The sequence below is a fragment of the Hypanus sabinus genome, chromosome 2 (assembly GCF_030144855.1).
Source record: "Hypanus sabinus isolate sHypSab1 chromosome 2, sHypSab1.hap1, whole genome shotgun sequence".
Lineage (NCBI taxonomy): Eukaryota > Metazoa > Chordata > Chondrichthyes > Myliobatiformes > Dasyatidae > Hypanus > Hypanus sabinus.
Window position 1 is genome coordinate 56,290,523 of NC_082707.1, and position 22,791 is coordinate 56,313,313.

The 22,791-nt window shown below is 42.0% G+C and overlaps 1 protein-coding gene across 1 annotated transcript in view; it reads left to right on the forward strand.

Annotated features, from left to right (window-relative positions):
- Window positions 1–22,791, forward strand: part of kcnab1a (potassium voltage-gated channel subfamily A regulatory beta subunit 1a) — a 213,576-nt gene that overhangs the window by 113,179 nt on the left and 77,606 nt on the right. The window contains exon 2 of the mRNA XM_059946445.1: window positions 19,500–19,543. Within this exon, the coding sequence (XP_059802428.1) occupies window positions 19,500–19,543 (44 nt within the window). The remainder of the gene's footprint in view (window positions 1–19,499; window positions 19,544–22,791) is intronic.

Below are 22,791 nucleotides of genomic sequence, written 5' to 3' on the forward strand. Positions count from 1 at the left end.
TCGATAGTTCTTGATTCCCTGATCTTTCAGAAATTTAGCGATATCCAGTTTGAATACTTCTAATCTAACCTCGGCATATCTGAGATGTGGAAAGTTTGAGAAGCTTCTCCTGCCTCAGTGTTAAATGACCATCTCCATAGTTTCAGACTGTGTTTTCCCCTTTGACCAGCAATGAAAACATCTTGACATCTATCTGTCAACTTCATCTAGGATTTTGTTTAATATACACTTATTCTAAACTCCAAAGAATACAAGCACAGCCAGTTTTGCCCCTCTTGAGAGGGCAGTTCTCTCATCCCGGGAAGTAACCTGGTCAATTTTCTATGGACTGTCTGCAAAGCTACAATATCTTTTCTCACATAAGGGAATAAAACTATGCTGGACTCCATGTGTGGTGTTCTCACACTCTGTACAATGAAGACCCATATATGTTTAACCTTTAACTGCTTGCAGCACCTGCCTATTAACTTTTGGTGATTAATTCAGAGTAACACCCATCTGCCAGCTGTAGTTCACTCATTCCAAGTGTTTTCTTTTCAATAATCTGCCATTTAATTCCTCTTACTAAGTACATGATCCTGCACCTTCCCAGGTTAAACATGAATTGCTAAATTGTCACTGACTCATTTGATCTGTCTATCCCATTGCAGTTACGATATCGTCATTGCAACAAGCACTTTCATCTATTGTCTGTCACGGATAAACCTGGATTCCTTCCATTCTTCCCCTTCCTCCAGGTCATAGAAACATAGAAAACCTACAGCATAATACAGGCCCTTTGGCCCACAAAGCTGTGCCGAACATGTCCTTTCCTTAGAACTACCTAGGCTTACCCATAGCCCTCTATTTTTCTAAGCTCCATGTATCTATCCATAAGTCTCTTAAAAGACCCTGTCGTATCTGCCTACACCACTGCTGCCGGCAGTGCATTCCACGCACTCACTACTCTCTGCGTAGGAAAAAAAACTTACCCCTGACATCTTAAAACTATCCAAGCACCTTAAAACTATGCCCTCTTGTGCTAGCCATTTCAGCCCTGAGGAAAAGCCTCCTACTCTCCACACTATCAATGCCTCTCATGATCTTGTGCACCTCTATCAGGTCACCTCTCATCCTCCATCACTCCAAGGAGAAGAAGCTAAGTTCACTCAACCTATTCTCATAAGGCATACTCCCCAATCCAGGCAACATCCTTGTAATCTCCTCTGCACCCTTTCTATGGTTTCCACATCCTTCCTGTAGTGAGGCGCCCAGAACTGAACACAGTACTCCAAGTGGGGTCTGACCAGGGTCCGATATAGCTGCAACATTACCTCTCGGCTCTGAAACTAAATCCCATGATGATGAAGGCCAATGAACCATATGCTTTCTGAACGACAGAGTCAACCTGCACAGCTGCTTTGAGCATCCTATGAACTCGGACCCCAAGATCCCTCTGATCCTCCACACTGCCAACAGTCTTACCATTAACGCTATATTCTGCCATTACATTTAACCTACCAAAGTGAACCACCTCACACTTATCTGGGCTGAACTCCATCTGCCACTTCTCAACCCAATTTTGCATCCTATCAATGTCCCGCTGTAACCTCTGACAACCCTCCACACTATCCACAACACACCCATCCCTCCACTTCCTCCTCCAGATCATTTATAAAAATCACGAGGAGTAGGGGTCCCAAAACAGATCCCTGAGGCACTCCACTGGTGACTGACCTCCATGCAGAATATGACCTGTCTACAACCACTCTTTGCCTTCTGTGGGCGAGTCCGTTCTGGATCCACAAAGCAATGTCCCCTCAGATCCCATGCCTCCTTACTTTCTCAATAAGCCTTGCATGGGGTACCTTATCAAATGCCTTGCTGAAATCCATATACACTACATCTTCAGCTCTACCTTCATCAATGTGTTTAGTCACATCCTCAAGAAATTCAATCAGGCTGGTAAGGCACGACTTGCCTTTGACAAAACCATGCTGACTATTCCTAATCATATTATGCCTCTCCAAATGTTCATAAATCCTGCCTCTCAGGATCTTCTCCATCAACTTACCAACCACTGAAGTAAGACTCACTGATCTATAATTGCCTGGGCTATGCCTACTCTCTTTCTTGAATAAGGGAACAACATCTGCAACCCTCCAATCCTCCGGAACCTCTCCTGTCCCCATTGAGATGCGAAGATCATCACCAGAGGCTTAGCAATCGCCTCCCACAGTAGCCGGGAGTACAACCCTTCCGGTCTCGGTGACTTATCCAGCTTGGTGCTTTCCAAAAGCTCCAGCACATCCTCTTTCTTAATATCTACATGCTCAAGCTTTTCCATCTGCTGCAAGTCATCCCTGCAATCGGCAAAATCCTTTTCCGTAGTGAATGCTGAAGCAAAGGATTCATTACGTATCTCTGCCATCTCCTCTGGTTCTATACACACTTTTCCACTGTCACACTTGATTGGTCCTATTCTGTCATGTCTTATCCTCTTGCTCATCACATACTTGTAGAATGCCTTGGGGTTTTCCTTAATCCTGTCCACCAAGGCCTTCTCAAGGCCCCTTCTGGCTCTCCTAATTTCATTCTTAAGGTCCTTCCTGCTAGCCTTATAATCTTCTAGATCTCTATCATTACCTCATTTTTTTGAACCTTTCGTAAGCTCTTCTTTACTTGACTAGATTTACAACAGCCTTTGTACACCATGGAACTTGTACCCTACCATCCATTCCCTGTCTCATTGGAACGTATCTCTGCAGAACCCAACGCAAATATCCCCTGAACATTTGCCACATTTCTTCCATACCTTTCCCTGAGAACATCTGTTCCCAACTTAAGCTTCCAAGTTCCTGCCTGATAGCCTCATAATTCCCCTTACTCCAATTAGACACTTTTCTAACTTGTCTGTTCCTATCTCTCTCCAATGCTATTGTAAAGGAGATAAAATTGTGATCACTATCTCCAAAATGCTCTCCCACTGAGAGACCTGACACCTGACCAGGTTCATTTCCCAATACTAGATCAAGTACAACCTTTCCTCTTGTAGGCTTATCTACATATTGTGTCAAGAAACCTTCCTGAACACACCTAACAAACTCTACCCCATCTAAAACACTCACTCAATATTTGGGGAATTAAAATCTCCCACCACAACAACCCTGTTAATATTACTCCTTTCCAGAATCTGTCTCCCTATCTGCTCCTCAATGTCCCTGTTACTAATGGTTGGTCAATAAAAAACACCCAGCAGAGTTATTGACTCCTTCCTATTCCACCCACAGAGACTCTGTAAACAACCCCTCCATGACTTCCTCCTTTTCTGCAGCTGTGACACTATCTCTGATCAACAGTGCCACGCCCCCAACTCTTTTGCCTCCCTCCCTATCCTTTCTGAAACATCTAAAGCCTGGCAATTGAAGTAGCCATTCCTGCTCCTACACCATCTCAGACTCTGTAATGGCCACAACATCATAGCTCCAAGTGCTGATCCATGCTCTAATCTCGTCCACTTTGTTGATAATATTCCTCGCATTAAAATAGACAAATCTCAAACCATCCAACTGAGCGTGTCCCTTCTCCATCACCTGCCTATTTTCCCTTTCACACTGTCTCCCAGCTTTCTCTATTTCCTTCGTCACTTTAGTTTGGTTCTCCCCCCCCCCCCCAGTAATTCTAGTTTAAACTCTCCCTAATAGCCTTAGCAAACCTTCCTGCCAGGATATTGGTCCCCCTCGGATTCAAGTGCAACAGGTCACACCTGCCCCAGAAGAGGTCCCAATGATCCAGAAATCTGAATCCCTGCCCCCTGCTCCAATCCCTCAGCCACGTATTTATCCTCCACCTCATTCAATTCCTATACTCACTGTCGCGTGGCACAGGCAGTAATCCAGAGAGTACTACCTTTGAGGTCGTACTTCTCAACTTCCTTCCTAGCTCACTGTAGTCTGCTTTCAGGACCTCCTCCCTTTCCCTATCTATGTCATTGGTACCAATATGTACCTCTAGCTGTTTTCCTTCCCACTTCAAGATATCGTGGACATGATCAGAAATATCCTGGACCCTGGCACCTGGGAGGCAAACTACCATCTGCTTTTCTTTCCTGCATCCACAGAATTGCCTGTCTGACCTCCTGACTATAGAGTCCTCCATCACTGCTGCCATCCTCTTCCTTTCCCTACCCTTCAAGCCACAGAGGCATAACCGCTGTTGCTTCCCCCAGGTAGGCCACCTCCTCCAACAGTACTCAATAAAGAGTGCTTACTGTTAAGGAGGACAGCCACTGTGATACTCTCTAGCACCTGCTTCTTGCCCTTCCCTCTCCTGACTGTTACCCACTTATCTGTCTCCCCAGGCCCCAGTGTGACCACCTGCCTATAACTCCTCTCTATCACCTTCTCACTCCCCCCGACTAGACAAAGGTCATTGAGCTGCATCTCCAGTTCCCTCACGTGGTCCCGAAGGAGCTGCAGCTCGTCACACCTGGTGCAGATATGGCCGGCTGGGAGTCTCCAGGACCTCCCACATATGACACCAAGCACAGAAAGCTGGCCTCACACACATTCTTTCTGTCCGATAACCTACCTCGCCTCGACCCCTTATCGCCGAAGCCCTGTGGAGCCAAAGCCTTCCTAATCTGTCTCCCAGTACTCCGCTGCCTGCTCCTCTGATGCCCGCTCTGTAAAGCTGTCTCATCTTTAAACTCTTCTCACTGGCCGACCTCCATGTGCTTGTGCAGTCGTGCCCTGTTCAAACTGCTGAAGAAATAACAGTTTGAACAGGGCACTGTAAACACTATATAACTAAGGACCAAGATCAGATTCCTGGGATATTCAAATAGCTACATCCTTCCAAGTTTAAAAAAAATGCTTATTTGTTCCAACTTGTTTTCTGTGATCGGTATTTTCTATCCATGCTCATGCACTTCCTCCAGCATCATGCGTTCACCAGCCTCCAGTGTGGCATCTTGTCAAGTGCCTTTTGGAACTCCAAACGCAGTGCATCTGCTGGCTCCCCTCTATCAAATTTGCTTGCTAGGTTCTTAACACAAGCAGGCTTATCTAACATGGTCTGCGCTTTATGAAATGGTTTTGAGCCGGTTTGATTATATTCAGTTTTCCGAAATGATTTACTGTTCCTTCTTCTGATCATTTACTCTAGCACCTTGCTAACAGTAGATGTTAAAATAACTCTGCTTTTAGTTTCCTGCCTTTCGTCTTCCTCTTTTCTTGATCAAGGGAGCCGAACACGCTATTTTCCCAGACATCTGGATCCTTGGAATGAATGGATCAACTATCTTGGGAGCCATTTCCCTGGATGCACCAGTTTCTCTGCATCAGGTCTTGTGAGTTTTGGTAATGCCTTTGAAGATTACCAGTCATGAGGGACAAATTCTCCATGCTCTCTTTGAAACCAGCCCTTCTGTTTCCTTATTGACAGTGTGTTTCATTTTCCCAAAGTTAGTTCCCCAGTCTCATGCGCAAGAGGTTCCACATTAACTTTAGTCATACTCCTTTTTATGTATTCATAGAAACATTTAACTCTTTGTTTTGATGTGTCATGCAAGTTCTCTCTTAAAATCAGCCTTGTTTTAATCTTCTGTTGCTAATTCCTGATAACTTCCCAGTCATTCGGCTTACCATCAGCCTTTGTTATTCTTGTATGCCTTATTTTTTGACTTAACATAATTCTTGACAGTTTTTGTTAGCCATGGATGGTTCCCCTTTCTAGTTGGAATATACTTCGACTGACTATCGTGAATTACTGCTTAAATATCTGCCACTTCTCATCTACTCACCCATTGTAATAGTCCTTATTGAAGCTGAAGCCACTGGTTTTGGACCTGGTATGTTTACCCTCAGGCTGTCTCTGAAATTCTACTCTCTGGGATATCAGTATCCACAAAATCGCTCATTAATATTTCTCTGTTGCACATGATCAAATTTGCAATATCATGTTCCTTGGTAAGATCTGTAATACACTACTCCTAAGAAGCAATCCCTGATGCAATCTACAAATTCTTCTTTTTCCATGATACCCCTGTTAGTTTGGTTCATCCAGACAACTTGCAGATTACATTCTCCTGGGTGCCGAAAGCAAGGCGGCACTTGTGGGTTGCCTGCAGCAGATCCTTGATGTAAGTGGCGCGTTTCACTGTGCGTCTCGATGTACATGTGACAAATAAAGCTGATCTTTAATCTTTGACCAAGTGCCTTTGATATTTCCCCGTTTGTACTTTGCCCTATCAAGAGGCCACACTTTGCTCCCACCCATGTATTCTTTGCCTTGATGTTCAACACAGATTCCATATCGTGATTCTGCACTGTACTGATAGCTTGCTTTATTAATAATGCTATCCTGCCTCTGTTCTCTTTTTGCCTTTACCTTTGCTGCATAGTGTAATCTGGAATATTGAAGACCCAGTCCAGTTCATCCCATAATCACATCTCTATAATGGCTGTGAAATTAGGCTTGTATCATGTTGCAAGTTCTGCATGCTTTGATCTTCTGCAGTTCTTTCTTTCTTAGATTCACTTTCCGTTACGTCTGATTTGCCAGGGTACTTGGTCCCAGTAAGTGAAGCCAGTCCTGGAGTCTAATAAGTACATTTCACAAGAATCCAAAAATGAAGCTTGCCAATTGACAGAATGAAATTAAAACCTAACGATCATTTCACAGAACGCTATCAACTTCTGGTCAACATGGCGCCAGCAAACAATGATTCCTCGGGCAACGTCCTGCAGATAGCCAGTCTCTTCAATTATTTCACTTTTTCTACACCGTCTGTTTGATCGTTTTGTCCTGATTGTGTTTTGCAAACTGTTGGTGCACGTGACGTACAGTTTAATGCTCGATCGAATGACCCTAGCGCACCGCTGTCCCCGGAGAGGACCACGAGCTGCCTCATGGAGAAGGGGCGCGGGTTCATGATCAACTCCATTTCGAAGCATCGAGGAAGATTGAAACATCGAGGCAGATGTGGAGGGGGTCACCAGTAGGCGGGTTAGTAGCCAGTTTGGCCGTGTTTGGAAGGCTGCAGGTCAGTGGTGTAGCTGTTGTTCTTCATGGAAGGACTAAGTTTGATTCTGACCGGAGAATGTTTTTGAAATTCTAAGATTTATGTGGTTATAGTGCTGTCCTTCAGTTTTCTGTGTTTTCTTTCTTGTTGCCGATTGGCGAGTTGGGGTTCCAGGTGAGTGGTATGTTAGTTTTGTGAGAGGGAGGGTTTGGAGATTTTGGGTCCAAAGTTCTTTTTGGGTTTTCTATATGGGTGATCTGTTAGCTTTTGTGTATGAGAGAGGGTTTGGGGGCTTGACGGCATCGTTATTGTTCTTTTCCGCGAGGAAGGGGATTGTGGGTTTGATGTTTGATGTTGCTATTTTTTGTGAGGGAGCGGGTTGAGGTTTTGATGTCATTGTCAGGGGCTGGTTTGGGGTTTGATGTCCGATGTCCCTGCTGCTGTGTGTTGTGTGGATGTTCAGTTAGCTTTTGTGTGGGGAGGGGAGGGGGTGATGTCTTTTCCTTCAACAGCACCCCTGCGGTTTTGTGCATTTCATGGCTATCTGGAGAAGACAAATATCAAAGTTGTATTGTACCTGCATACTTTAACAATAAAAATGAACCTTTGAATAATGTTGTTGTGGTTATGGTCTTCTCTTGCTAAAGTATACGGTGCGTTAGTGAATCGAAGAGAACGTGAAGAACTCAAGTAGTAGGGATTTAACATTGGGAATACACGTAATGATTCCAATATCCTCCTTGTACAGAAAGATGATGTCATAAATATTGATTTTGTAGTTAGAATTTCTGTGTTTGCTGTTTTTCTTGCACCTGAATCTCAGGAGTGTTGGAGGTGGAGCAAGGACCAGGGCAATCTAAAGAGCTGGGGACTTTAGGAGGACAGCTACATCGCAAAATGAGCATTGGGAGCAATGCAGAGAGAAAAAAATCAGCTATTACAGCAGCAATTAACAGCTGGCCTGTTTACAAGCTATTTAATGTTTACCATTTGTCAGCATTTTAGAATTGTAAGAAGTTTTTATTTGTCACTAATGTAAACCTGCTGCAAAGTGGGCAAGTAGTTTCCGATACTACTTCACTGATATTGTTGGGAGGTGCGCAGTAAGTCTCAGACAATGGCTTCACATGAATAAACATAATATTACCGTTGAATCTGCTGCAAGCAATTTGAGGATCACGTCAGACTTTAAGGTTCTAGAATGAGCTTCCCAAAATGTTATCACTCGAACGCCATCTGTTTGCATTTTTACACATGCATAACTGAATTGTGCTGGTTAAAGCTTTGGGATTTTGGGCAAATAGCAATAATTCCATCATTATTCACATCTTTGGAATGAACAAAGTCTGGAAAAAAAATAGAATGGTTAGAACTAATTTGAAGTAAGAGTGCTGACAATATAGCAAAAATTAGTGGAATCTAAGGATTTGGAAGCTTTTAAAAATCCAACAGAAGACAACTTTAAAAAAAAAGCAAAAAAGAGAGAAAGGATGAAATAGGAAGGTAAGCTAGCCGATAATATGAAAGAGGATACTGCACCCTTTTCACAGATATAAGAAGTAAAAGGGAATTGAGAGTGGATATCTGACCACTGGAAAATGATGCTGGAGAGATAGTAATGGGGGAACAAAGAGATGGCAGACAAACTTTAAATATTTTGCATCAGTCTTCATAGTGGAAGACACTAATGGTGTTTCAGAAATTCAGCAGTGTCAAAGGGCAAAAGTGTAGTCGTTATTACTAAGAAGTTGCTTGGGAAGCTGAAAGGTCTGAAGATAGATGAGTCATGTCATGCCACTCTTTAAGGAGACCAAAAAAAAAAGGAAATTATAGGCCAGTTAGCTGGACTTCAGTGGTCAGGAAGATGTTGGAGTCCATTATTAAGGGTGAGGTTTCAGGATACTTGGAAGCACATGATAAAATAGGCCAAAGTCAGCATGGCTTCCTTAAGGTGGAATTCCTTGAGAAAATAACAGGCAGGATAGACAAAGGAAAGTCAGTGGTTGTTGTTTACTTGGATTTTCAGAAGACAAGGTGCCGCACATAAGGCTGCTAAACAAAACAAGAGCCCAGAGTATTACAGGAAAGATACTAGCATGGATAGAAGATAGGCTGACTGTCAGAAGGCAAAAAGTGGGAATAAAGGGTGCCTTTTCTGGTTGGCTGCCAGTGAATGGGGTATTCTGCAGGGTTCAGTTTTGGACCGCTTCTTTTCACATTTTGTGCCAATAATTTGGATGATGGAATTGATGGCTTTGTAGCCAAATTTGCAAACAATATAAAGATAGGTGGAGAGTTAGGTAATGTTGAGGAAGCAGGACTTGGACACATTAGAAGTGTCAGGTAGAATATAGTGTGGGGAAGGAATAAAGGTGTGGACTATTTCGTAAGTGGTGAAAAAGTTCAAAAATCAGATGTACAAAAGGACTTGAGAGTTCCTCGTGCTGGATTCCCTAAGGATTAGCTTGTAGGTTGAGTCAATGTTAAGGAAGGCAAATGCAATGTTAGCATCCATTTTGAGCGGATGAGAATATAAAAGCAAGGATGCAATGCCTCTATAAGGCATTGGTTGGACCACACGGAGTATTGTGTGTAGTTTGAGCCCCTTATCTAAGAAAGGACGTGCAGTCATTGGAGAGGGTCCAGAGGAGGTTCACAAGAATGATTCCAGGAATGAAAGGGTTTGATGGCTTAGGGTCTATACTCTCTGTAGTTTAGAAGAATGAGGGGGGATTTCAATGAAACCTAACAAATATCAAAAGGCCTACATGGAGTGAATGTGGAGAGGATGTTTCCTATAGTGGGGGAGTCCAGGACCAGAGGGCAGAGCCTAGAAGGACATCTTTTTAGAACAGAGATGAGGAGAATTTCTTTAGACGGGATGTTGAATCTGTGTAATTCATTGCTACATATGGGTGTACATATGAAGTTGATAGGTTTTTGTTTTGTGGGTGTCAAAGATTGTGGGGAGAAGGCTGGACGATGGGGTTGAGAGGGATAATAAATCAGCCAAAATGGAAAGGTGGCGTATATTCGATAGGCTGAGTGGCCTAATTTTGCTCTTATGACTTCTGGTCTTGAATTTTTCTAGTAAAAACAGAATAAACAAGTGCATGTAATGCAATGTTGGGAAAACTCTACAAAAGGGATAATTGCCGTGCCTGAAATAAATAGGAGAATAATATTCATATAAACATGTCAGCAAAATTGCTTTGAATTTTGTTTATATGCTACAGTATAAGAACTCATTCCTGATGCTCAAATAACTGAATGCCTGTCGGAAACTGGAGAATGTTTGAAATAAACAAGCTTCCAAATGAGAAATCATGGTCTTCTGATGATTATTGCAAGCAGAAGCTGCCAAAACCATCAGAAATCTGCTGAGATTTAAGTTATTCTATGAAAAGGCAGTTTCAGCTGTTAGCATTTTTCCCAAAGCTGTCTCTTTTACTCATTTCTAGTGGCAATCATAAAGACTTTATTTGTATTTTGGATCTGTTAGTGAATAACTTCACAAAGTAATGATAATTCTGATTTAGTTTGATCAGTATTCATGTTGCTTGCAACCCTATGATAACTCAGTGCTGCTTTGAAAATTGTTTTAATACTGAAAAGGTTTCTTCTAATCGTGCTTCATTTGTTTCTTCTTGACTCATTTTACTGGTTTAGTATGTTTATGAAATTCTTGTGTTTTTCCTCTTTAGTTAAATGTACTCTTTAGCCTTTGATTTATATTTATAATATATGATGAGTTGAATGTCCTAAGATATTTCATAGAAATGTTGTGTGTGACAGGCCTGGTACTACTTCAAAGGAATACAGCAAGGGTTCCTAACCTAGGGTCCATGGATCCCTTATCTAATGATGTTGGTCCATGGCATAAAGTGGTTGGGAACCCCTGGAATGCAGCAAATGTATAATCAATACCTTATCCATTTACCATATTCCATTGAATGGAAAATTTCTTTTCCTCAAGACCTTGGGGAACCAGATGGATTATTGGAATAATCTGGTAGTTATTTGATCATACTGGCTTCTTATTCCAGACTTGTATAATATTTATGCAGTTTGTTACTTTTACCATCAGTACATGTCTAATCTACCTAATTTATAACTTTTCCAATTCCAGCATAGAAGCTGCCCCTACGTTTATTGCCAATTTCTGTCTTTGACCTTGGGTTTTACAGGTTGTAAACAGAGTACTATTCCTATAAATACAGTGAAGAATTAAAAAGGAGAGCATGTTAATACATTATTTGTTTGTTTGCTTATTGAGGTACAGCACAGAATAGGCCCTTCTGGCCATTTGAGTCATGCTGCCCAACCATCCCATAATTTATTCCGAGCCTAATCATGGGACAATTTACAATAGCTAATTAACCTACCAACTGGTATGTCTTTGGACTGTGGGAGGATGCCAGAGCACCCAGAGGAAACCCACGTGGTTATGGGGAGAGCGTACAAACTCCTTACAGGCAGCAGTGAGAATTGAGCCCTGGTGGCATATATTGTGAAACGCTGTGCAAACTACTACACTACTGTGCTGCCTCCACTGGAAGACAGTACGGAAAACAGTAATCCCAAAGGTTCAAATGTACAACTTAGAGTTTCATAATGGCTCTATATTTTCCTTATTGATCTTTTATCTTCGAAAATTATGCACTACTTTTGCACTTCATCCCAATTGGAAAATGGGCTTCACTGCTTGGCTGATGAACTATAGAACAGATTGTTCATTATCCCACATAAAATTTGAATTATTTTCAATCTATTGATTTCAGTTGGTTTCTAGCATGCAATTTGTTATAATGGTTTGCTTGTTGGGTTCAGATTCAGATCCATTTATCGTCTATACATTAAAAGAAACAGTGAAATGCATCGTTTGCATTAACAACCAACACACCTCAGGATGTGCTGGAGGCAGCCCACAACTGCTGCCACGCATTCTGGTACCAACATTGCATACCCAAAACATCCAGTAGAGCAACACAAGCAGCAACAACAACAAAAAAAAATAACATCCCCCCCAGCAAAATAAAACCCTTCCCACCTTCCCATTCACACACACAAACAGGCCTCCAACCCCAGGACAGCTTTCTTCCAAGCTTCCAGTTCTTGGCCTGAGATTCTCAGGGACGTTAGGCCTCTAATCTTGAGACAAGCTGACCCAGGGGCTTTGACCTTCAGGCCTTGACCTTTAGACTTGCCAAATTCTGTACTTGACCTTCAGGCTTCAAACTCTGACCTCTGGACTTCAAACATCAGTTTTGACCTCCAGACTTCGCTGATCTCCGGATATCATTCCCAGGACTCACTGATCATGGGACTTTGACCCTTGGGTCCCAACCTGCAGACCCACACGGACCTTCGATGGAGGGACTCGCTTGCCTAGGGTGGGGTGGGGGGGGAAGTCACCAGTCCTCAAGTCTCCTACCCAGAAGGACCTCTGACCCTGGGATTCACCAGCCGAGGGACTGCTGGTCTCCATTCTCAGTGTCTGCCGAGCTGACCTCTCAGTGCACCAACCTGAACTCTGATCAATAGCTCCTGCCACTGACTCTTCATTTGCTGCCCCTGACCTCTAACTCTCTCTCATCCCTGTCTGTAAACCCTAAACTGACCCCCTAACTCCTCACACATTCCCCAAACCATCCCAAAGAACCTAAAAACAACTAAATCTGAGCCACAGCCTCAACTCTCATCACAACTCAACAACATCTTGACAGGAAGCAAGGATCAATTATGAAAACTACCCAGCTAATTTTGTTAATTAGTGCAAGGTTTAAGGAAATTCAATGACTGAACACTCCATTTAATTTGTATATAATTATTTGGAAATCTTTTGCATACACTCCAAAGAAAGAGTGTGAATCTTCCATGGTTAAGTATGCAGAAGCTGATATTACTTTAGGGTAAGTGGCAGGGAGAATTAAACCACCATGCTACAATTGAGAAACCTTAGTCAATTGAGAAACCTTATGGTAGGCCCTGAGCTCAGTCTAATGCAGTCAGTGAGCTGCAGGAGGTAAACCAGTGTCCCTGAGATTTGCTGATGGGGAAAGCTCGAGGTTGACCCACACTATCCTGCACACATTTTGGAGCCTGACATACAGGCAGATCCCAGAGCTGTTTCAAATGGCCAGCAGCAGGCCTGAGCTTCCTTGGGGGTTCACTTCAGTTAAGGTTGGAATCTAGGGGATTCCGACACATTCTAGGAAGCCTTTTATTGGTCACTGGTTAAGTTAACAGAAAATGCCAGAGCAGATGTGCAACCCAGCCTTCCAGAAAACTGCATTCATGGACTTCCGCATGTTTCCATCTGAATGAGTTAATGCTTAGTCATTTAATTCATTTCAATGGTCAAAATGATAGTAGTCACTGTAAGCAAAGGTAAATAAGCTAATGTTGTTCACAAGGCAACATTGCTGCATTTACATTCAGGATAGACACTTTAAAACTGGTTCCTCACTGGATAAGTAGATTGAAAGTTTTAGGTATTAACTTTAATAATTCTTTATTTAAATTAACATACATCTAAACTAAAGTTATGATCTAACCCTGGCTGTAACCATCTTATTGAGGATCAGAATGAATTATGGTTTGCTGTTAAACATATTCTTCACATATTTTAGTTCTGACAAAAAGAACTAAAGTAATGTACAGTAGTATATTACTCAGTAATCATCAGTAACATACAGTATGTAACTGATAATCAGTGTAAATTTAAAGCTACAGAAGTGTTACTGATCATTATGATATGCTTCTTGTACTGAGTATCTTAAAAGTTACAGAGCTTCCTAGCAAATAAATTAATTCTGCTTTAGAATTTATTTACAAGAAACTCTCTATTTCATTCTCTTAGAATTCAAAACCAGGATCAGATTTAGTATCACTGGAATACAGTGAAATAAGTTGTTTTGCAGCAGCAGTACATTGCAATACCTAATAAAATAAAAATATAAAATACTATAAGATACACACTCACACACTCACTCACTCACTCACTCTTATTGTCCATCCTGAAAACGGATGGCCTTTTGGAAGAACCAGTCCCTAAAATGCAAGCGTGTGCCTTCAGGCCTCGATGTCTTCTATAACCAGTTAGAATGCTCTCCACAGTACATCTGTAGAAATTTGCAAGCTTCAGTGGAGACATACCGAGTCATAGAACCATAGAACATTACAGCACAGAAACAGGCCTTTTGACCCTTCTTGGCTATGCCAAACCATTTTTCTGTCTAGTCCCACTGACCTGCACCTGGACCATATCCCTCCATACACCTCTCATCCATGTACCTGTCCAAGTTTTTCTTAAATGTTAAAAGTGAGCCCGCATTTACCACTTTATCTGGCAGCTCATTCCACACTCCCACCACTCTCTGTGAAGAAGCCCCCCCCCCCATGTTCCCTTTAAATTTTCCCCCTTCACCCTTAACCAATGTCCTCTATTTTTTTTCTCCCCTAGCCTCAGTGGAAAAAACCTGCTTGCATTCACTCTGTCTATACCCATCATAATTTTATATACCTCTATCAAATCTCCCCTCATTCTCCTACGCTCCAGGGAATAAAGTCCTAACCTATTCAACCTTTCTCTGTAACTCCGTTTCTCAAGTCCCGGCAACATCCTTGTAAACCTTCTCTGCACTCTTTCAATCTTATTAATATCCTTCCTGTAATTTGGTGACCAAAACTGCACACAATTCTCCAAATACAGCCTCACCAATGCCTTATACAACCTCACCATAACATTCCAACTCTTTACTCAATACTTTGATTTATAAAGGCTAATGTACCAAAAGCTCTATTTACTGCCCTATCTACCTGTAACACCACTTTTAGGGAATTTTGTATCTGTATTCCCAGATCCCTCTGTTCTACTGCACTCCTCAGTGCCCTACCATTGACCTTATATGTTCTACCTTGGTTTTTCCTTCCAAAGTGCTATACCTCACACTTGTCCGTATTAAACTCCATCTGCCATTTTTCAGCCCATTTTTCCAGCTGGTCCAAATCCCTCTGCAAGCTTTGTAAACCTTCGCCACTGTCCACTACACTTCCACTCTTTGTATCATCAGCAAACTTGCTGATCCAGTTTACCATATTATCATCCAGATCATTGATATAGATGACAAATAACAATGGACCCAGCACTGATCCCTGTGGCACACCACTAGTCACAGGCCTCCACTCAGAGCAGCAATCCCCCACTACCACTCTCTGACTTCTCCCATTGAGCCAATGTCTAAACCAATTTACTACCTCACCAGCGACTGAATCTTCTAACTGACCTCCCATGCGGGACCTTGTCAAAGGCCTTACTGAAGTCCATGTAGACAATATCCACGGCCTTCCCTTCATCCACTTTCCTTGTAACCTCCTCGAAAAACTGGAATCGATCTGTTAAACATGACCTACTGTGCACAAAGCGGTGTTGACTCTCCCTAATAAGTCCCTGTCTATCTAAATACTTGTAGATCCTATCTCTTAGTACTCCTTCCAATAATTTACCTACGACTGATGTCAACCTGACTGGCCTATAATTTCCCGGATTAGTTTTAGAGCCTTTAGAGTTTTAGAGCCTCATAAAATATATCCACTGTGGTGACTTTTTTTTATAATTTCATCAATATGATGGGCCCAGCACAGGTCCCTAGAGATGTTGACATCCAAGAACTAGAAATGGCTCACTCATCCTTGCCACTGCTGATCTCTTGATGAGGACTGGTTTGAGTTCCCTCAATTTCCCCATCCAGAAGTCCCCAATCAATTCTTCGGTCTTATTGATATTGAGTGGAAGGTTATTGTTTCGACACCATTCAACCAACTGATCTATTTCACACCTGTACACCTCCTCGTCACCATCTGGGATTTTGCCAACAATAGTCATCAGCGGATTTCTAGATATTGTTTGAGCTGTGCCTGGCCACACAGTCGTGGGTGTAAAGAGAGCAGAGCAGTGGGCTGAACATGTATCCTTGAGGTGCACCAGTGTTGATTGTCAGCAAGGAAAAGATTTCTCTTTCTGATCTTCAATGACTGTGGTCTCCCAAAGTGGAAGCCAAAATTCCAGTTACAGAGGCCCAGATTTTGGAGCTTCCTGATTAGAACTGAGGGTACAATTGTGTTCAACACTGAGCTGTAATCAGTAAACAGCAGCCTGACAAAGGTATTGCTATTGTTCAGGTGATGCCAGGCCAATTGTGGTGAAAAGCAATTTGCAATGGGTCCAGGTTCTTGCTTTGGCAGGGGTTGATTCCGACCATGACAAACCTGTCGAAGCACTTCATCACAGTAGTTGTGAGTACAACTAGGCGATAGGCATAGATGCAGCTCACCTTGGGCTCTGGTACGATTGTCAGTATTTTGAAGCAGCTGGGAACCTCTGACTGCAGCAGTGAGAGATTGAAGATATCCATGAATGCTCCTCCTAGTTGGTTGACACAGGTTTCAGTGTCCTGCCAGGGACACCATGAGGGCCCTGATGCCTTGCAAGGGTTCACCATGATGAAAGATGTTCTAACATCAACCTCCAGGATCGATATTACAGGGTAGCCAGATACTGCAGGAATTCACACAGGTATAGTTTTACTCACACTTTCAAAACGTGCATAAAAGACATTGAGCTCACCTGGGGGTGAAGCATCACACACATACATGATGTTCGATTTTGCCTTGTAGGAAGTAATGGCTTGCAAACCCTGTCAGATCTGTTGTGCATCAGATTCCTTCTCTAACTTATGTCAGAACTGTTTTTTTTTGCTCTTAAAATAGCCTTCCATAGATCGTACCTGGATTTCCCGTGTAGTGTTTGATCACTGGTCTTGAATGCCAAGACATTAAAGTTGGGACTGGTTTCTGAGGGGGATGAATGAGATGCAGTTGTTGAGGATTGTGAATCAGATCTGAGGGTGAGGGAAATGCATTAGGAGGTTAAGTTTTTAATGAAGAGAAGCTCCCTTTGCAGTTGGTTTCCAGAACTGACTCTGAGCTAAGCAACGTGCTAATGGACATGCTCAACTCTACGTCTTACTGAGACAGGTCTCACATTTGTTATGTAGGCTGCTTTGCAAGGGTGGCTCAATCTGCCCATTTGTGCAGAAGTGCAAAATGCAGAAGTGGTATTCAAATGTGTGTTGCATGCCATTGTATATCTTTCTGATTTTCTAGGTGCATCCATGCCAGAGTAGATCAAGTTTAGAGAGAATCTGGAAGGAAGTCAGGGACTTGTGCTTAACAAGATAGATTTCATATTGTGCAAGACTGTTGTGACAGGCAGTGGAATTTAAGTCTTTGTTTTGGGACCAACTCCAGCATACATCTTTCCTTCATAAAATGAGCTACAAGTTTCCATAGCATTGCCTTTAGTTTGAATTCTTTGCTCTTATTGCACCACACAAATGCATGTGGCTACATTTCTGTGGGCTCCTTCGATGTTGAGTTCATAATTTTTATACTTTACTGCAACTGAACATAACAAGTTGAATCCAAACTTGTGCATCTTTGACTATAACCAGGTGACTTTAACCAGGCCTGTTGAAGAAAACCCTGTCCAATTATCACCAGCGTGTAACCTGTTGCACCAGATGTCCCAAAATGCTAAACCACTACTACACTACAATAAGGAATGCCTTTCGTTCTTTTCTGAATCTACTTTTTGGCAAGTCGGATCATTTGGCTGTATACCTGCCACCTGCATACAGACAGAGCATTAAAGAGCAAGGCTTCAGAGATTAAGACAGCTGAAAGGTGGTCATAGGAGGCAGAGGATCAGTTATAGGATTGCCTTGGGTCAGTGGACTGGGCCATGTTGAACAACTCATCTGAGGCCCTGAATGACTAAGCCAGGGCCTTAGCAGACTTTATCAAAACACTCTGGATGAGGGTGCCCAGGAGCATGGTTACCCACCTCATTGACTATCGCCCAGGGGCACTTATACCCAGAGTGATGAAGTGTTTTGAGAGGTTGGTGTTGAAGCATATCAGCTCCTGTCTGAGCGGCGACTTGGATTTGCACCAATTTACCTACCAAAGCAACAGGTCTACAGCAGATGCCATCTCATTGGCTCTTCACACAACCCTGGAACATCTAGACAGCAAAGAATCATACACCAGGATGCTCTTTATCGATTATAGCTCAGCATTTAATAAAATCGTCCCCTCAAAACTAATCAGTAAACTCCAAGACTGGGTCTTAAGAGCGCCTTGTGCAATTGGATCTGGGATTTCCTCACTTGCAGACCTCAGTCAGTTCAGATAGCAAAAATAACTCCTCCACAGTTTCCATCAGCAAGGAGCACCACAGGAATGTGTGCTTAGTTCCCTGCTCTACTCGTTTTCCACCTATGACTGTGTGGCTAAGTACAGCTCCAACACCATATACAAGTTTGCTGATGACCCCACTGTTGTGGGCTGTATCAAAGGGGGTGAAGAATCAGCATACAGGAGGGAGATTGAAAATTTGACTGGGTAATGTAATAGCAATAACCGCCCACTCAATGTCAATAAGACCAAGAAACTGATTGTAGACTTCAGGAGAGGGAAACCAGAGTCCACGAGCCAGTACTCATTGGAGGATCAGAGGTGGAGAGGGCCGGTAACTTAAAATGCCTGTGTGTCACTATCTCAGAGGATCTGTTGTGGACCCATAATATAAATATTATTGTGAAGAAAGCATGACAGTGCGTCTGCTTCCTCAGGAATCTGCAGAGACTTGGCATGCCTTGGCAAACTTCTATAGATGTGTGGTGGAAAGTCTGCTGTCTGGCTACATGACAGCCTGGCATGGGAACACCAATGTCTTTGAGTGGGATTCGGCCCAGTAGATCACGGGTAAAGTCCTCCCAACCACTGAGTACATCGACATTGAACGTTGCCACAGAAAAGCAGCATCCATCATCAAAGATCCTCACCACCCAGGCCATGCTCTTTTCTCACTGCTGCCATCAGGTAGAAAGTATAAGTGCCTCAGGACTCACACCACCAGGTTCAGGGACAGTTACTACCCCTCAACCATCAGGCTCTTGAACAAAAGGGGATAGCTACACTCATTCTATTTCTGGTGTTCCCACAACCAATGATCTCACTTTAAGGACTCTTTATTTTGTTATTTCATGCTCTTTCATTTCATGTTATTTCATTCTCATTATTTATTGCTATTTATTTATTTGCACAGTTTGTGTTCATTGATCCTGTTTACAGTTACTGTTCTATAGATTTGCTAATTATGCCTGCAGGAAAAAGAATCTCAGGGTTCTATATGGTGATATGTATGTACTCCGATAATAAATGTTACCTTGAACTACTTTGAACAATAGCCAGAATATTGTATTTATTTAATAATAAAACTACTGATACGATCTTCTCCCAACACTGCTAAAAGTTGACATTTTTCCTTTAAGATTTAATTTAATAATTCTTTCTTTATAAAATGTATAGGAGATAACAAGAACATGTCATTTTTTTTTCATTCATAAAAATTTACTGTTTTAATTTAAAGGAACCTGGGAAAATCAGGACTTCGCGTATCTTGTCTGGGACTTGGTGAGTAACAGATTTTAGCGTGACATGATTTTGGGTTATAATATGGAACATCCTACGGGAATTTTGTGGGGCTCCACATGTGGCACAGAGCCTTGTTAGGAGTACAGGAGTATGAGTAAGAGAATCAATGGTTGGAGCTGGTTTATTTTCAAATTGTCCTCCAGTCTTGAAAACAGCACCGAGAGAGGAGTCCTGCAGAATTGCCTCTTCGATCATGTAGCATTGTAATGTAATTCTGAAGTAGAGCAATGTATATTTTGTGGTTCCAGTAAAGCCATCATATTTAAATGATACAGTGTGATTTTCAATTGCCATTAACAAAAGTTATTTTAACTGGAAAATCAAGTTTAGAATTCATAGCTCAGAACCCTGGATACCACAGTGTGAAATTGTTTTGTATTTTGAATGTAAACCAGCTAAGGTAAATACATGCAGCCCAATTTCAGCTGCAAGCTGGGTACGTTTATTTGGAAATGTTTATTGCTGACTCGTTTTTGATCAGTAAATAAGTGGAATAATTTGGTTGTTCAAACTTTTTTGAAGGACATGCTCCTTTTCAAATGGGTTAGCCTTCAGAAATCACCCTTCGAGTTGTAAAACCATACCAAAAAAAAACTATCTCTTTTGGAAAACAGTCTTAATAAATCTTTCCAGAAGGCATTGATTTCAGGTATGGTCGAGGTTAGTTTGCATATGTGCTGGGTCTGTTTGCCTTTTGTGTAACAGCTTGAGGGTGTGGGTTGTTGGTGGTGAGGTTGCGTTTGCTCTGCACAGTGAAATACATTTAGTTTATTTAGATGCCTGAAAATCTCTGGACCCCAGTTTATGTGCCACGGGGTTAATATTGTGAATGTGCGACGCTCATGCATAGCTTTTGCATTTTTATTCTTTTCGTTTGTTGATATAGCAGTAAGATCAAAATGACTAGATTTCTATTTATTTTGAAGCTTGATTATGATTGAAGATATTTCCACAATTATGAAACTACAGCAAGGCAAGCCACCAGCTCAATCAATTAGCAAAATAATAAATTAGTATCTTGGGTATTGGCCAATTGACTGGATGACTTGATTTGAATGAAGGATGAAAGGATTAGTATTGCATTCCAGGATTAAAGCAGCATTTGTGAGTCTTCAGGCTATGTAGTGAGAGTAGAATTTCACCTTTGGGCACAATCAGGAATCCAAGCACAATTTAAAGTCTAAAACCTGCCTCTCTGGAAGTTTTGATTTTAGAAGCACAGTCTGCTGCACAAGTGGCCACAGCCAGTGTATACCACAAGTCCTGGTTATGTGACCACTGACACCAGGCTGACAGTCTCTGAAGAGTATTGATAATGGCTGAGGTCACTTGTAAAGACACTGCCCAGAAGAAGGCAATGGCAAACCACTTCGGTAGAAAAAAAATCGCCAAAAGCAATCTTGATCAAGACAGTGATTGCCCACATCATATAACATGGCACATGATAATAATGAGATTGCTGTGCCTAAAATTAGTAAAATGCCACCAGTATTTCTGTGTCAATGCTGAGATCTCTGGAAACTGAGATGACCAAATTTCAGGCTTTTGTGGTTGTTAGATCTCAAACATCCTTTCTGGAAATATTTTTCTTCATTTTAGATTTTACTGAGTTTCATTTTTAAATTGCCTTGGGCTTTGTTAATAGCATTTACTTTTTACTAGTTTTATACCCACTTGTCACATTATTCAATTTTATTTCTTGGGCATTTATTGACTTTTTTGTGTGAAGCAGATTTCATTTACAGTAACTTTCCATTTAGGCAAAACTCAAGCATTTTATCAGAAACATTCTTGGAGAGGATAAAGTACGTCTGCCTGATTGCTTCTATTGTGAAGAGTACTCCACTCATATCACTTGTACCCCAACTATTTCTTTAGTTTTCAAATGTACGTAATTATAACAGATGAATACTATGAGATATAGGAGCATAATTAGGCCGTTCAGCCTATTGAGTCTGTTTCGGAATTCAATCGTAGCTGTTTTTTTTCCCAACCCCACTTTTCTTCCCTTCTCCCCATAACCCTCGACCTCTTTCTCATTCAAAAGCATATCAATATACTGAATGGCATAGCATTCTCTATCCTCCGTGGCATCAAATTCTACAGGTTCACCACCCTCTGGCTGAAGGAATTCCTTTGCATCTCAGTTTTCAAAGGATTACCCTCATTTCTGAAGCTGTGCCCTCACAGTTCAGACTATCCTGGAAGCATGAAACATCCCCTCTATGTTCACTCTACCCAGGCCGTGGGTGGAGGTGTGCGAGAACTAACCATTATTTTCAACACGTGATGATGATGCAATGAATGATCCAATTCTTATGATCAAACTCTGATTTAAAATGATGTTTGACGTAAAAGGTTTGGAATGTATTTATGATGAAGAAATCATAGATGCTTCTCCTTTTTTCATGAAATGACCACATCTTTAGGATTTTGTACCTTTGGAAATGGCCAGTTTCGGTTTTGCCAGAACCACTCTGGACCAGATCACATCATTGAAATGGTCCAAGATTGTACCAAAGAGCTTAATGCCAGAGGTGAAGCAAATGTGACTACCGTTGGCTGATTATGTCTTGGTTAAACTGACACAATAGACAGCAAAAAGAATACAATCCACTGGTTGCAGTCATGCCTCACACAAAGTGAAATAGTTGCAGTTGTAAATCATCAGTCTTCTTACCCGTGGACATCACTGCAAGAGGCACACCTATCTCTGACTGCTTCATCATTGACATTCCTTCGACGATGAGGTGAGAAGGCAGACTTGTTGATGACTGCACGATATTCAATTCTAATCTGAACACCTTGGCGAAAGAGGCAGCCCATGTCTGCATGCAGCAAGACCTCAGTAGTATTCAAGTACAGCTTTGTAAGTGGCAAGTGACATTCATGTCACAGGTGTGCCATGTAATGACCATCTCTGGCAAGAGTCTTAACTGTGTACTCTTAATCTTCTTGGTTTTACTACTGCCAAATACCTTACCATCTATATCCCTGTAGTTACCACTGACCAGAAATTCATCTGATCTTGCCACATAAACTGTGTGGCTACAAGAACCAGTAGAATCTACAGCATCTCCTGATATCTCGGGGGGGTGGGGGGGGGGGGGGGAAGAAGGAATATTCTTCATTTGCCTGGATAGGTATAGCACCAAAAATGCTCAAGAAACCAACACCATCCAGGGTAGCAGATGTGTGGGGTGTACCAGCAGGGCTGCCTTCCAGAT